This window comes from Bos javanicus, chromosome 25 (assembly GCF_032452875.1).
Source record: "Bos javanicus breed banteng chromosome 25, ARS-OSU_banteng_1.0, whole genome shotgun sequence".
Lineage (NCBI taxonomy): Eukaryota > Metazoa > Chordata > Mammalia > Artiodactyla > Bovidae > Bos > Bos javanicus.
In genome coordinates, this window is record NC_083892.1 from 28,417,197 (window position 1) to 28,432,672 (window position 15,476).

The window sequence follows — 15,476 nt, forward strand, 5'->3', positions numbered from 1 at the left end:
TGTTTTGCCAATGACAAGTTAGAAATATTAAAAATCATGTACATAGAATTTGAGTAACCTTTGGAATTTATTAGCTTTATTTCCACAAGGTTTAGAGTCTTTCTGATGGTGTATCTTCTAGCTTTGGAGTTTGTGAAACAGACCAAAAAAACCCAAATCAAAAAGGAGATTCATCTTCCTGCTGATTCATGAAGGTGTCAGGAGACCCTGACCTGGTCCAGTGATTGAAGAGAGCTTCCATTTTATATTACCATAAGGAAAGTTTCTGGTTTTTTGTTTTTCTCTTCCTGGTTCATGCTGGAAAATTGTCATCTTTTGACTGTATGTACTTTGAAAATATCTGGTGGATGCTGGAAAATCCTTCAGTTGTAGTTCTATTTGTATAATTATAACCCATTACAATTCAACTACATCTTCCGCAGGGGAAAAGCAGTGATTATTTTTTGGACTCCTGGTCACCAGTTTCTAGGAGTGGTAGGATGTAGAGATTGAGGACAGGGATAGGAGAATGGATGGAGACCATCTTATTTTCCAGAACTTACTCCTCATCATCTCTAGGAGGGAGCTAGGGTACACAGGCCACCTCCTGCCCATTTTTAAAAAGATGGTTCCATTTAATGGAGCTCTGTTTTGAATACAGTGGTTTCTTGACCAAAAGTCAATTTTATGTCCTAAAAAAATTCATGCACTAGGAAAAGGCACGTTTGAAGAATTTAGCACTTAAAGGAAAATTTAGATTGAAGCTGGGAATTAGAGCGAATCAGTGAAATCCCTTCTAAGTACTGTGTTCATTAAATAGAAGGACAAAGGAAATCATATTGAATACAGTGAATGTTAATAACATTTTATAAATCTTTAATTAGTATTGGGTAGTGTTCAGCTAATTTTTACTTCTCTGTTCCTTGTTTGCAATAACATTTCAGACTCCTCTACAGCAACCACATGGTAATTGCAAATTTGTTTGTGTTTGTGTGTAGTAAATGAAGAATTTGTTTTTTCTTTCCTGTCTGACCAATGACTAAATTGACTTAACTTCCACTGTAGGTCAAAAACCCAGAGAATTTGATGCTTGAAATGAAAAGCCTGGGGATAAATTTTATTTAACCTATTTAGTTTACCATATTTTAAAATATCTTCCTCAACACATAGAGTTAACTACCTGTGGTGCCACCCATAGTAACTTTACCCCAGACCTCACCAAAATTTAGTGAAATTGAAGGCAGAAGGGGAAGGGGACAACAGGAGGATGAGATGGTTGGATGGCATCACCGACTCGATGGCCATGAGGTTGAGCAAGCTCTGGGAGTTGGTGATGGACAGGGAAGTCTGGCGTGCTGCAGTCCATGGGGTCACAGAGAGTTGGACACGACTGAGCGACTGAACTGAACTGATAGGTTCCAAGATGCAGTTTTATGGCCTGTGTTTTGTCTTTTTAATTATTGCTCATGACTATAATCCAAAAACCTTCACTGCTCTACTTTTTATTTTCTATCCTTTTTTTGTCTTTCACTAATATCTAGATCCTTTTTTCCCTAACATATCCAGTAGTCGTGATTCACAATCCCTGTACAAGGTCATTCAAATGTCCACAGCAAAGGGAAATATATACAGGAATAAATCTGCAAGTGGTAGGATTTTACAAACAAGGAACTGGTGATTGACTTACAGACATCATGAAATGATCACCATTGGAAGTCTAATGAACATTCATTGTCTCATATGGATACAAAAATTAAAGAAATAGAAAAAATATATTTTCCTTGTGATGAGAACTCTTCCGCTTTACTCACTTAACAAATTTCATGTGTAACATTCAGCAGTGTTAATTGTATTTATCGTTAGCATCATATCCCTAGTACTTACTTATAACTGAATGTTTGTACTGTTTTGGTTTGTTACTATTTTTTGCTTTTGAGATGTTTGTGATTTTCATTGACTCCAAATACTTTTAATTAAAGACTTAATGATCTCTTTCTATATGTATACAGATACACACATAACATATATATGTATGTACATATCTATATTTATGTTTCTAAGTATGCTGTGAGACAGGGCTTCTTTTTCTCCTTTATGGATTATTGATTGGAGCTGCATCATTGTTGAATAATTTATCCTTTACCCCATGATTTGTAATGGCTGCTTATTGTAATCAAGTTTTCATGTATTCATGGATGTTTCTGAACTTTCTACTCTTTTATATTGTTTTTATTTTTTTTAATCTTGCTCCATTAGCACACTGAGTTACTATAAGATTGATATTTAGTGCGAAAGACCCCTCTTCTTCAAAATTGTTCTTGCTTATTCTTAGCCCCTTAATACATTTTCATGTTTATTTTAGAATCATTTTGTCAGTTTTCACACCTCCCCCCACACACACCCACATATGCACATAACTTTCAGATATTGATTGGAATTGCATTGAATTTATAGTTTAATTTGGGAAAATTGCCATCTTTATGAAGTCGTGTCTTTGGTTTAAAGTCGCTTGTTCTGTCACTTTAATTTTTTTTTTTTGACTGAAATTTATCTTCTAATTGTAGATTTTGTTGGCTGTCTTTGTGAAATGTTACATTTCCACACATCTCTTGGAATTGTTTGCAGGCTCTTCTTGAGTAGGTGGTTGTTTTTGCTCACATGTGCGCTCTAACAGGCGGCTAGGTCCAATTCGTGGTCACGAGGCTGTTTCATTATATATTTTTAGCCATCTTTATCTATTGGATTTTCAGTTTTCATTTCTTCTATGTATCCCTGTAGCAGGGCTGGCTCAAGAGGTGAGCTTAAGGTACCCCTTTGTACATTCATTCATTGGTAAATTATGCACATTAGATAAGTAAGGGGGTTTTGGATGAAAGGCTTAATTTTTGGTATTTTCGTGTCTGTATAGCAAGCACCAAATACCCTTCTTCCCGGCTCTTCTTGCCATCATTCCAGATTCACTTTCTTGTGAGTCACACATGAGGTAAAGTGCTGTACACTCAGTCTCATCTTGTCACTAACAAGCTTTCCAGGGAGGAAGCTTTATAGGCTTACTTCAAGGACTGAGTCACCTTCTAATGAGTCTGGTTTTGCTTTTTGGTTTTTGTGTGGGTTTATTTTTTTTTTTTTGCGGAGCCAAGCTTAGGTACAGGGAGATTGTTACTGGTAGATTAAAGACAGTCTGAACATCCCTCGACTATAAAAGCATATGTATTTGGACAGTTAATTCCCCAGGAAGGGAGCCTTTACCATTTAACATCTGGGGCTTGAACTTGTGAATTGTCACGAGTAATATTTCTGGAGAAATAGATCTATAGGACTTATTGATTTTAGAGTTGTGTGGTTTCTGGCTGCCCTGTTATTCGTTTCACATTGGCTTTGTCTCAGTGGTTTTGTATTAATAAGATGTGCTTTGGGTATATCCAGATGTCCTTCTCGTTCATCCTCTGCACATTCCCAGTGTTTCTGTCTGTGTCTGCTGCAGAATGATGGAGAGGTGGTTGCCTGAGGGAACTTTGTCAGAGATTTTACTTCTCTGTCAATATCCTCAGACTTTTAAGTCGAAGGGCTGCTTAGGTGACTTGGGTCTGTGTATGCCACCCTGGTGTAGGCCTTCACAAAATCTTCTGCTTATCGATTTGCATAACATTGTTTCTCTGACTTCCGCTTATTCTTATGTAGATAGGCTACCTCTCTCACTTACCTTGTGATAGCGGCCCCATAATTTTGTACTCACACCTTTCTTCCCATAGAAGTCTTCAGTTAAGTTCAGTTCAGTCACTCAGTCGTGTCCGACTCTTTGTGACCCCATGGATTGCAGCATGCCAGGCCTCCCTGTCCATCACCAACTCCCAGAGTTTACTTGAACTCATGTCCATTGAGTTGGTGATGCCATCCAAACATCTCATCCTCTGTTGTCCCCTTCTCCTCCTGCCTTTAATGTTTCCCAGCATCAGGGTCTTTTCAAATGAGTCAGTTATTCGCATCAGGTGGCCAAAGGATTGGAATTTCAGCTTCAGCATCAGTCCTTCCAATGAATATTCAGGACTGATTTCCTTTAGGATGGACTGGTTGGATCTCCTTGCAGTCCAAGGGACTCTGAAGTCCTCTCCAACACCACAGTTCAAAAGCATCAATTCGTCCGTGCTCAGCTTTATAGAAATCTTAGCATTTTGTTTATTCTCTTTCATTGTTTTGGTTTCGTCTTGAGCTCTTTACATTCTGTCTCTCCTGGTAATCATCTTTTTTCCCTCTCATTGGTTCTTGTTTCTTCCTTTTTCCTTGCATTCCCATGTTTTATTGATCAATTTCTGTGATTGTGGCTCTCAGGTGTCAACTTAAAAAAAAAGCATAACATGAAAGTTTTGAGTTAAGTTTTATGTGGAGTAAAATGAGGACTGCAGCTTGGGAGACAGCATTTCAGACAGCTCTGAGAAACTGCTCCAAAGAGATGGGGGGAAGGTAAGTATATATGTGATTTTGGTGAAGGGGGAGTACATGCAATCAAGCACATATTTTTTTTAGAAGGTTTCTGCCAGTCATGAGGAGCAGACATCACCATGAAGGATTTTAGTGCTTTTCTGGATGTGAGGAGGTGCAAGAATTGGGCACATAAAATCAGCTCCTGAAAATAATCAAACTATCTGAAGACCTGTCATGCCAATTGTTCCCCTAGCACAGAGTGCCTCATTTCTGCTCTCTGCTCTGAACTCCTTTCATAGGGTGTTGAAAATCAGCTGCTGCAGTAGCACATGATTTAATCCTTGTAGAGGTAGATGGCAAGTGCCAATGGCAAGTGTCAGTTTGTAGTTGACACAGGGCACTAGTCATTTTTACACTGTAAGAACAGTCCTGTTCAAAATGCCAAGAGAGCTTTATTTCTTCCATTCTGTTCTAACCTCCAAAAGATGGAAAAACACGGCTCCGTATTACTCATTTGCTTTTCCGGTGTGTAAATACTACTGCCTTTTAAAAAAAATCCTCTCGTGGGGTTTGTTTTTCCCTGCTCTTATTTACGTACAGTTTCTCTTTATACAGCTGCCAGTGCTCTTAGTCTCTTCTGTGTTTGCATTTTGCGCTCCTCAGCTTCCTCTTCTTGCTGTTTTTCAAGAGATGGACTTACAGTTCCCCTTTGACCGTACTTCCACTATGCAGTATGCTCCATGTCTGCCAGTTCCGCATCCTCAGATTCAACCAACTGCAGAGCAAAAACGTTTGGGGAAGACAAAAAATTCCAGAGTTTCAAAAAGGAAAACTTAAATTTGCTTTGCAACTGTTTACATCGCATTTACATGGTATTTCCAACTATTTACATAATATATACATTGTATTAGGTATTATAAGTACTCTAGAAATGATTTAAGATGTACAGGAGGATGTGCACGCGTTATATGCAAATACTGTGCCATTTTATATTAGAGATTTGAGCATCTGAAGATTTGGGTATCTGCAGTTGTCCTAGAACCAACCCATGAATATTGAGTGTTGACTATATGCATACATTATAATGTGATTTTGTGTGTGTGTGTGTGTACATGTATGTGTATATATATAACATTTTTAAAATTATGTGTAATTTCACCTTCCTTCTACTCTTTCACACAACCAACATCTTCCTTCATATTAACTATGTTACTAGGAGGATGTCAAGCCGTTTTTTTTTCCCTCTTTGCTATTATAAGTAACACGGAGGTCCATGACTCTTCAAATTCAGGCCACATTCTGTCTCATATTCAAGTTGATTTGCCTGATCTTCGAGGCTCAGCCGAACCTAAGGCAAATCTTTTTCTACTTCCTTTACCAGATTTCTGGTTTTTGAGCAGAGAATTTTGTTTGAGGGATCTGTTTAAGGATAATTAAGATCAGGCATATCAAGAAACTTTTAAACTGATCCATTCTCATCTAATGAGTCAATACTGTTAATATGAAAAAGTGTGTGTGTGTGCAGGTTTTCTGACCCCACAACTTTTCTTGTATTTCCTTCTCAGATTTTTGTATTTCTCTGGTGTATATGTATTTATGTCATTAATACTGTAGTATGTGTACAATTTTGTTTTTAGCTTTTTAAAATTTCGATGCTGTTACATAAAAATTACCCCTTATTATTAAATTTTCTTTTAAAACAGTTATTCTCAATAGGAGCAAAGGTACAAAAGAAAAACAGGTCTCCCACCCGCTTCCTTCCCTTTTCTGAGAATCACATGTGTATGGAACTCTCTTACTGTTAGGAGTGTGTTTCTCTGCCATGTTCAGATTCATAACCGGTGTTCTGAAATAATCATCTTTAGTGTTAAACAGCTGTATCATAAATCATCTAGCTATTTCTTGGGATTGAGATATTTATAGTATCTCATTATTACAAATAAAGCTGGAATGAACCTTCTTATTCATCAGTATTTGTCCACAAATTTTATCATTTCCAAAGGCTTACATCTTTAGAAATGTAGTTATTGGATCAACAGATTTGAGTATTTTTCAGAGACTTTAATTATGTTGCCATGCTACTTCCCAAAATGTTTGTAGTGAATTATGCTTTTAACCGTCAGTGAATGAATTTCTCTGTCTTGCTACACTCTAGGCAGCAGTGAATATTGCTATTTCAAAAAAATCGTTGCCAATCTGATAAGCCAAAATGGTACCTCATTACTGCTTCAATTTGCATTTCTTTGATTACTGGTAACTCAGAGCCATGTTTTAGGAGACCATTTTATCTTGTTTTGACACACAGCCTCAGCTCAAGTTTGTCTTGAATTGCAACTGTCAAGATAAATTGTTGAAATTAAGAACTGTAGTCCTGGGATATAATAACCTCATCTAGAATACGTAGCACTGCAAGATGCCTAATTAGAGGGAACAGAACTAACTCGTAACTCTATATTTTTAAACCTTTTTAGTGTGGATTTTTAAAACATTCAAGTGAGGTGAGAATAATATAGGGAATTCCTATGTAACCATGATCTTAGCTGTCATTTTTCACCTCTCCTTTCTGAGACTCATAATGTGTATGTTAAACACTTTAATCCTTTCCAGTATTCTTGCCTGGAGAATTCCATGGACAGAGGAGCCTGGCAGGCTGCAGTGCGTGGGGTCACACAGAGTCGAACATGACTGAGCAACTAACACTTTCACAGGTGTTTAAAGAGGAATGTAAATAAGCCTACAACCCTTCTGATCCTTATAAGTAAGCACTATTAATGGCTTGATGTGTTTCCTTTAGGATTTCTTTTCCTGTTGGATTTTCTTCACTGAGTCTTATAAAACTGTCCTTGCCATCTTTCCTTGATCTACATTTTCAATCATTCATAAAAGTTTAAATTAGTTGGTTACTTAGTTAATTTATTTTGGGAATAATTCTATAATAGTTTTCCTTCTTATCTTTGAATATGAAGAAGACTTCACTTAGCTAGATCATAAGTTATATCTTTGAATTTATTTTCTACTTTTTTGCTTTATTTGACCTATCAGATTGACACATTTTGTTTTGACTCCCATAAACAGTATCAGACTTAATTAAGGGACTTCCCTGGTGGTCCAGTGATTAAGGTTCTGTGCTTCTAATGCAGGAGGCCTGGGTTCAATTCTTGGTCAGGGGACTAGCTCCCGCATGCCACAACTGAGAGCTTGCACACCACGACTAAAGATCCTGCATGTGGCGGCTAAGACCTGGCACGGTCAGACGAAACCAAACCAAAGCAAAAAGCAGAAAAGTAACTCTTGGTTAATTAAAGCCATTTTAAGGATAGGTATGCTTTCTAAGGTCTTTAAAAGAATCATTGTCCAGTTTCTAGTATTGGTGAACACATATTCCTTTGATTTAAAAAATAATGGTTGTCAGTGAGGGGTTGTTTCAATTTTAAGGTGTTTTTTGTTTTAAGGAGTTCAGAATCATTTTTTTGACAAGCATGGTATGATGGCTTGTGGAGCCAGGCAGGAGTGTTGAAGTCTTGTCTTGATGGTTTCCTGGCTCCTCTCCTCTTTTGGTGTTAACCACTGTTGCTAATTTCGTTTCTGACTTGAGTTTGTTCATTTACTAGAATAGAATGTAGCTTATACAACAGTTGACACTGTGGTTGCTTCGTTCACTGCTGTATCTCCCGCACCTAGTGTAACACCTGGTGACTGTTGTTGAGTTGCTATCTGTGTGATCAAATGAACAGATCTATGTAACTGCTGCTGGTGGTGGTAGCCAAAATGTATTCATCGTTTTCTCTCTGCGGGGGCTGTGTTCTAGGTTCTTTGTTTTAGTCCTTCTAATTTAACAATAATACTATGAGGTACAGATACTGTTACTCTTCCCTTTTTTACAGAGGGGCAAAGAGCTCACCTGGAAAATCCCATGGACGGAGGAGCCTGGTAGGCTGCAGTCCACGGGGTCGCAAAGAGTCGGACACGACTGAGCAACTTCACTCACAAAGAGCTCACCTAAGCTCACACAGCTGACTCAGTAGCTTCATTGCTACTGTGTACTCTTTTCCTCATTTTATACTTTTTTCCTCTTTTCTTCACTCAGGCCTTTTCTGCTTTGTACTTGATTCTTTATACCGCCTGCCTCCCTATGCAGTTCCCTTTGATAAGCATTTAACATTTACCTTTGGAATTTCAACCTCAATTTTTACTTCATGTGTTTTCAGTCCATGTATTACTTCCCTCTAAGAAACATAATAAGTTGAAACTCAAATTTAAAATCTGTCACAAAAATCTGATCTAAAGTCTAGAGGTGAACATCTAGGTCTCTCGCTGCACAGTCCAGCTGCACGTTTGTTGGGATATAACTTTCCGATCACCCCACCCCCCATTTATTGTGTGTGTTCTCACCACTAGGGGAGAAGAATCTTAGACGCTTAAATTAAACAAATGCATGTCATGTTGAGGTTTGGCAGAAACCAACTCAATATTGTAGAGCAATTATCCTTCAATTAAAAATGAATAAATTTAATGATTAAAAAACCCCAGAAATACATGAAATTATAATGTGCCAACTACTTGACTTTTTTTTTTTTTAACAACTCACATTGTGACATTTCACAGATCACATTGTAGCTTGAACAGAAAGTAGCTAAACTTTTTGCCTAACTGGATACTTTTCATCTTCATTTTTATTATATTCCATATTATATTCCATTCAGTTCAGTTTAGTCACTCATTCGTGTCTGACTCTTTGCGACTCCATGGACTGCAGCACACCAGGCTTCTCTGTCCATCACCACCTCCTGGAACTCGCTCAGACTCACGTCCATCAAGTTGATAATGCCATCCAGCCATCTTATCTTCTATCGTCCTCTTCTTCTCCTTCCTTCAGTCTTTCCCAGCATCAGGATCTTTTCCAATGAGTCAGTTCTTTGCATCAGGTGGCCAAAGTATTGGAGTTTCAGCTTCAGCATCCATAGTATTGGGTTGGCCAAGAAGTTCATTTGGGTTTTTCCATAAGATGTAATGAAAAAACCCGAATGTACCTTTTGACTGACCCAATATCACACCATCCATATCCCCTACTAGAGAATATGACACATTCAGAAAATCCTGCAGTAATAACCAATCCAGAACCTATACAAATTAAATTTGCTAATTAATTCCCCAAATTGGGGAAAAAATATTTTTTATTTGAATTATATTACTACACTCCAGTGTGTACTCCAGTTTTCCCTCTCTCTCCTGTTTTTTTTTTTTTTAATCTAAAAGGATAATATAAAGTATTAAGTATGTCCTTTGCAAAGGCAATGCCAGCTCTCACCTCTCAAGCATCATCTGTACTCAGTTTTTGTTTTAATTTGATCTAACTGGAGTGTAACTCCACTTTCTTCTGTAGACTTTAGGAACTGCTTTAACTAACTTTACATAGACTTTAAAGTCTCCAAAACTGTCCCATTGAGCAGGCTCCCTACAGACACAGTGAAACCCAGAATGTGAATCTGATCATTTGAAATAAAATCTAATGACATTCCTGTTTTTGTAACCCCATAGTAGTGCTTTTCTTTGTCTTTAATCATCTGAACATTAGTATGCTATAGATAAAACGTAAATGTACTAAAATCAGTTCCTTCTGTTGATCAAAAGATATGCAGAAAGTAAAAAGGAAGGCCTTAAAGCAGATGAAAATATTTCTGATACAATTATAACAGAGTTCTTATAGCCAGGATATATAAAGAATTTGAAAAACCCAGTAGTAAAAAGACCATTATCCCCATAGAGAAATATTCAGGACACTCGAACAAATATTTCACAAAAGTAGAGATCAGAATGGCCAAAACATACTCAACTTCATCAGTAAACAGACAGATACAAAATAGAACAGCACAGAAATGGCTGAAGTTTTAAAAGACTACCAACAAGAGTTGCTGAAGATGAGAAGTAGCCGGAACTCTGATCCACTCCAAGTGGATGTGTGGTCAAATGCCCTTGAAAACCAGTCTGGCAAAATACGTGTGCTTCCTGTGATCCAGCATTTCCACTCTTAGGAACATCAAAGAAATGTGTCCATCAGGAGTCAGGTACAGTAACACTCTTTGCATTGGTGTTTTGTAAGAGACCATGCTGGGAAAACAACCAACCAACCAACCACTTTCACTAGTAGTTAATATTTTCCTATACTGGAGTACTAAACAGCAGTAAAAATGTATCTGAAGCCCGAATCACCATCAAATTCAGTGAATGACATTCAGTGAAAGAAGCAGACATAGAAGAATATGTGTCATAGTAGCATTTCATTAAATTCTCTAAAGCAGAAAAAGCTGAACTCTAGTGTTATGAGAGATAACAGCATTGCTTTTCTTTTAATTTTTATTGGAGTATAGTTGATTTACAGTGTTGGGTTATTTTCAAGTGTACAGCAAAGTGAATCAGTTTTATATATATTGTATTTAAAATATATTTATATATAAATACAGAAAATATATAAATAATATATTTATATCTAATTTAGATGTTTATTATATATTTATAAATATATACAATTTATATTGTATATATATTTATATATTTCTTTTCCCACATAGGCCATTATAGAGTATTGAGTAGAGAGATCCCTGTGCTATACAGTAGGTCCTTATTAGTTACTATTTTATATATAGTGTTGTGTATACATCAATCCCAATCTTCCAACTTATCCTCCCCTCCACCCCTAGGAACCATAAATTTTCAGCATTGTTTTATAACAGCTAAAAGGTAGAAATAATCTAGATGTCTATCAGTGGGAATATAGCTGAATGAATTATTGTATACTCATGTAATGGAATGTTAGATAACAAAATGAGCAGATCCCAACATACAGCAACATGGATGAACTGTATAAACACCATGTTGTGTGAGAGAAGCAAGACACAAAAGAATATATGGTTCTTTGTATATACATTTCAAACATAGGCACAAGTCTAATGTTGAAATCAGAATATCAGATAGCTTTAGGGTGAAGGGAATGGATGGTGCTGGGTGGGTGATGGATATTTCTTTGTGTTAATCCCTTGGGTGATACATTTGTGTTTTATGTACATTTCTCTTTGCATGATTTATTTCACAATTTGAGAAGGTTTAGCAACAAGAGATAGAGTCTGCCTTGGATTCTTTCTGCTTGGGTTCATTTCCGAGCTCTGCTGCTTTCCAACTGTGTAGCTTTGGGAAATTTATTTAGCAGCCCTGGGCCTCAGTTTCATATCTATAATGTGAAGATAATAAACCTATTTTATAAGATTTGTTGCAAAGAAGAGACAAATATTGGAATCTTTGCTAAGATATTAAACACAACAACAGCTGGCACATAGTAAGGGCTGACTCATTGCCAACTCCTGCTATTGTTTTTGTTGGTATCATTGCAGTTTATTTGTTGAAAAGAATTTTTAACTCCCATTGGAATTACATTATATTTAGAAATCTCTCATGGCTCTCCATATAGGCTAATTTTTTGTTATGGTCTCAGAAAAGTTTACTTTTTTCACTGTCCATGTTATTTCATAAATAATCATCAAGTATTTTATAGTTGTATTTTGTAAAGTAGAATTTGTGTTTTGTAATATATATGTATATGCTTTACAGATATATGTATATATAGTATATATATGTAGCAATATATGGCATATAATAGCTAATACATATTATGACTTACTGCTGCCAGCATGGTTCTAAGCATTATGTAGTAGTGAAAGTCGTTCAGTCGTGTTTGACTCTTTGCTACCCCATGGACTATACAGTCCATGGAATTCTATGGGCCAGTATACTGGAGTGGGTAGCCGTTCCCTTCTCCAGGGCATCTTCCCAATCCAGGGATCAAACCCAGGTCTCCTGTGTTGCAGGCAGATTCTTTACCAGCTGAGCCACCAGGGAAGCCCAAGCCTTATGTAGATGAACACTTGCAGTCCTGTGCAAAACCTGCATTTTACGCAGGGAGGAACTGAGAGAGTTTAAGATGGCTAGTATGTGGTCTGAGATTCAGTCTGGCCTGGCTTCCCTGATAGCTCAGTTGGTAAAGAATCCGCCTGCATTGCATGAGACTTGGGTTCAATCCTTGGGTTGTGAATATCCCCTGGAGAAGGGAAAGGCTACCCACTCCAGTATTCTGGCCTGGAGAATTCTATGGACTGTATAGTCCATGGAGTTGCAAAGAGCCGGACCAACTTTCACTTTCAGAGTCCACATCTATCCTCCCACTCTATGCTTGGAAAGCTGCTCATTTTTCTATTTTTATTTGGCCACTGGCCAATTTGACTTAATCTGATTTTTAGTTGATTTTCTTAGGTTTCCAGGAAGCCACCTATATCATTTGCAAGTACGTTTTTTTTGTATACTATTCAATTAGTCTTGTTCTTGCCTTATTGCTTTGATTTTAACTTTCAGAAAAGTGTTTATAAAGATAATACAGTGGACATTCTGCTGTTAGTCTGATTAAATGGAAATACCTCTGTTTTTTACATCTATAAGAATGACATGGACTGTTGACTCAAGGGTGTTTTCTTTATGTTAATGGTATGTTTTTTAATTTTTGAGTTTACCAAATGGTTTTTCAGTTGTTCATTCTGTTTTGTTTTAAAATCAGGGATGGACTTTAAACTATATCTATAAGATGACTGATTGATTTTTCTGTGTCACAATATTAATGTGATGAATTATATTAATACATAACCTAATATTGAATGGGCTTCCCTGGTGGCTCAGATGGTAAAGAATCCACCTGCAATACAGGAGACCCAGGTTCAATCCCTGGGTCAGGAGGATCCTCTGGAGAAGGAAATACCCACTCCAGTGTTCTTGCCTGGAGAATTCCATGGACAGAGGATCCTGGTGGGCTACAGTCCATGGGTTGCAAAGAGTCAGTCATGACTAAGTGACTTCACTAATATTGAATCATCTCTCCTTTTCTAGAATTTTTAACATAATGCTGAATTTCATTTGCTAAAATTTCGGTAAGATTTTTGCATGTATAAATACAAGTGAGATTGGCCTGCAGTTCTCTACCATTTTTGTTAGGTTTTGGCATTGGGTGAATTCTAGCTATGTAAAGGGAATCTGGAAGATGTGTGTCTTTTCATGCTTTATATACTGCATTTTAAAAATAAGTTTTGAGTGCATTTTCTAAAGTGGCCGCCTAATGATATTCATCTCTTCATCTCTTGGTTATCTTCAGATATAAGCAAAAGTAGAGAGAGAGATTGGTATCTTTTAATTGAAGTATAGTTGATGTGCAATATTATGTGAGTTTCAGGTGTACAGTATAGCAATTTGCAAAAAGATTATACTCCATTTATAATTATTATAAAATATTGGCTATATTCCCCTGTGCTGTACAATATATCCTTGTGGATTATTTTATACATAATAGTTTATATCTCTTAATCCCCTACCCCTATCTCCCTCCTCCACCCTTTCCTCTCCCCACTGGTAACCACCAATTTATTCTCTATATCCGTTTCTGTTTTGTTATGTTCATTGGTTTGTTGTATTTTTTTTTTAGATTGCACATCTAAGTGATATCATTCATTGTTTGCCTCTCTCTGACTGCCTTATTTCACTTAGCATAATCTCTAAGTCCAACCATGGTGTTCCAAATGGCAAAATTTCATTATTTTTTATGGCTGAGTAATATTCTATTGTTTATATATACCACATCTTTATCCATTCATCTTTTGGTGGACATTTAAGTTGCTTCCTTATCTTGGGAATTGTAAATAAATTCTGCTGTGGACATTGGGGGGCATGTAGAGGTTGGTATCATTCTTTTCAGCTCTCATCTCATTTTGTCTTTCTCTTGAGTATAATGAACCTTGCTACTTAAAGCATGGTTTGAGGTTTAGCAGCATGGATACTGCCCAGGAACTTGCTCCAAATGGATGCAATCATGCGCATATAATCACAGGCACCAATCAACTTTGCGTACTCTACTCGTTAAAGGCAAGTCATAGGTTCTGCCCCCACTCTTGTTGTAGATTTTAAACTACCATTAATCATGTTGTTTTGAGATGTTTGAGTTAGTCCTTGAACTTTTCACAGTTTGTCTAGGGTCCTGGAAAGGAAAGTCAAAGGGTATAAAGTTTTTAAAGGCGTGCATAACTGTTGTCTAGTTGCTTTTCAGAAAATCAGTACCTTTTTTTTTACATGACAGACAAACAAATGGCAACATTGACAGTTCATCAGTGTGCCTTTTCTGCCAACTAGGGATCATTAAATAATAAGAAAGCAGGAAAGAGGAAAAGTGTAAATTAAAAATCCTTATCATAAATACTTTGATTGATAATGGAGAGCCCGAAGGTTATTTGAATTCATTTTTGACAGTCTGAAACTATTTAGTCAATTCACTATTTCTGATCAAATGGAATTCAGTGTATTTGTTAAGAAACTTTTGGGTATCTTATCTAGTGTTAATGACTCAGACAGTAAAGAATCTGCCTGCAATGCAGGAGACCCAGGTTCGATACCTGGGTCAGGAAATCCCCTGGAGTAATGGCTACCCACTCCAGTACTCTTGTCTGGAGAATCTTATGGACAGAGGACCCTGGCGGGCTACAATCCTTGGGGTTGCAAAGAGTCAGACATGACTGAGCAACTAGCACTTATCTAGTGTTAGATACCGTTAGTGAGAGAAGAGAAATATACCAGTATTTGTGCCTATAAGGCTTCTGGGAGTCTTATGATATTGTTTACATTTTTTTTCATCTTTCTACAAAATGTAAACTTCAATTTTTAAAAGTTCATACTGGATTTCACCTTGCCTGGGGTTTCTGTGGGTTCAAGAAATTTGAAAATCTTCCAAGGTGATAAAAACAAAGTTATCTTTTCCTGTCTTTTAGCAACAACGTACTGTCTACAGACTGACTCTAGTGAAGGCATGGAACGTGGATGAGCTCCAGGCCTATGCCGAGCTGGTGTCCCTGGGGAATCCTGACTTCATCGAGGTGAAGGTAAGCCCCTGGCGGCCAGTGCCGGGCACACTTCCCCTGGCACTTTGCTGGCCACGGTGGGGTTACAACCTTCTAAAACCCTACACGAGGTCCTGGATGTTTGATTTATTTATGCAA

General features: G+C 37.2%; 1 protein-coding gene across 4 annotated transcripts in view; it reads left to right on the forward strand.

Annotated features, from left to right (window-relative positions):
• LOC133238571 (S-adenosyl-L-methionine-dependent tRNA 4-demethylwyosine synthase TYW1) overlaps window positions 1–15,476 on the forward strand; it is a 148,228-nt gene that overhangs the window by 101,734 nt on the left and 31,018 nt on the right. For all 4 annotated transcript variants that reach the window (XM_061401827.1, XM_061401828.1, XM_061401829.1 and 1 more), the window contains one exon: window positions 15,249–15,359. In XM_061401827.1, coding sequence (XP_061257811.1) covers window positions 15,249–15,359 — 111 coding nt within the window. The remainder of the gene's footprint in view (window positions 1–15,248; window positions 15,360–15,476) is intronic.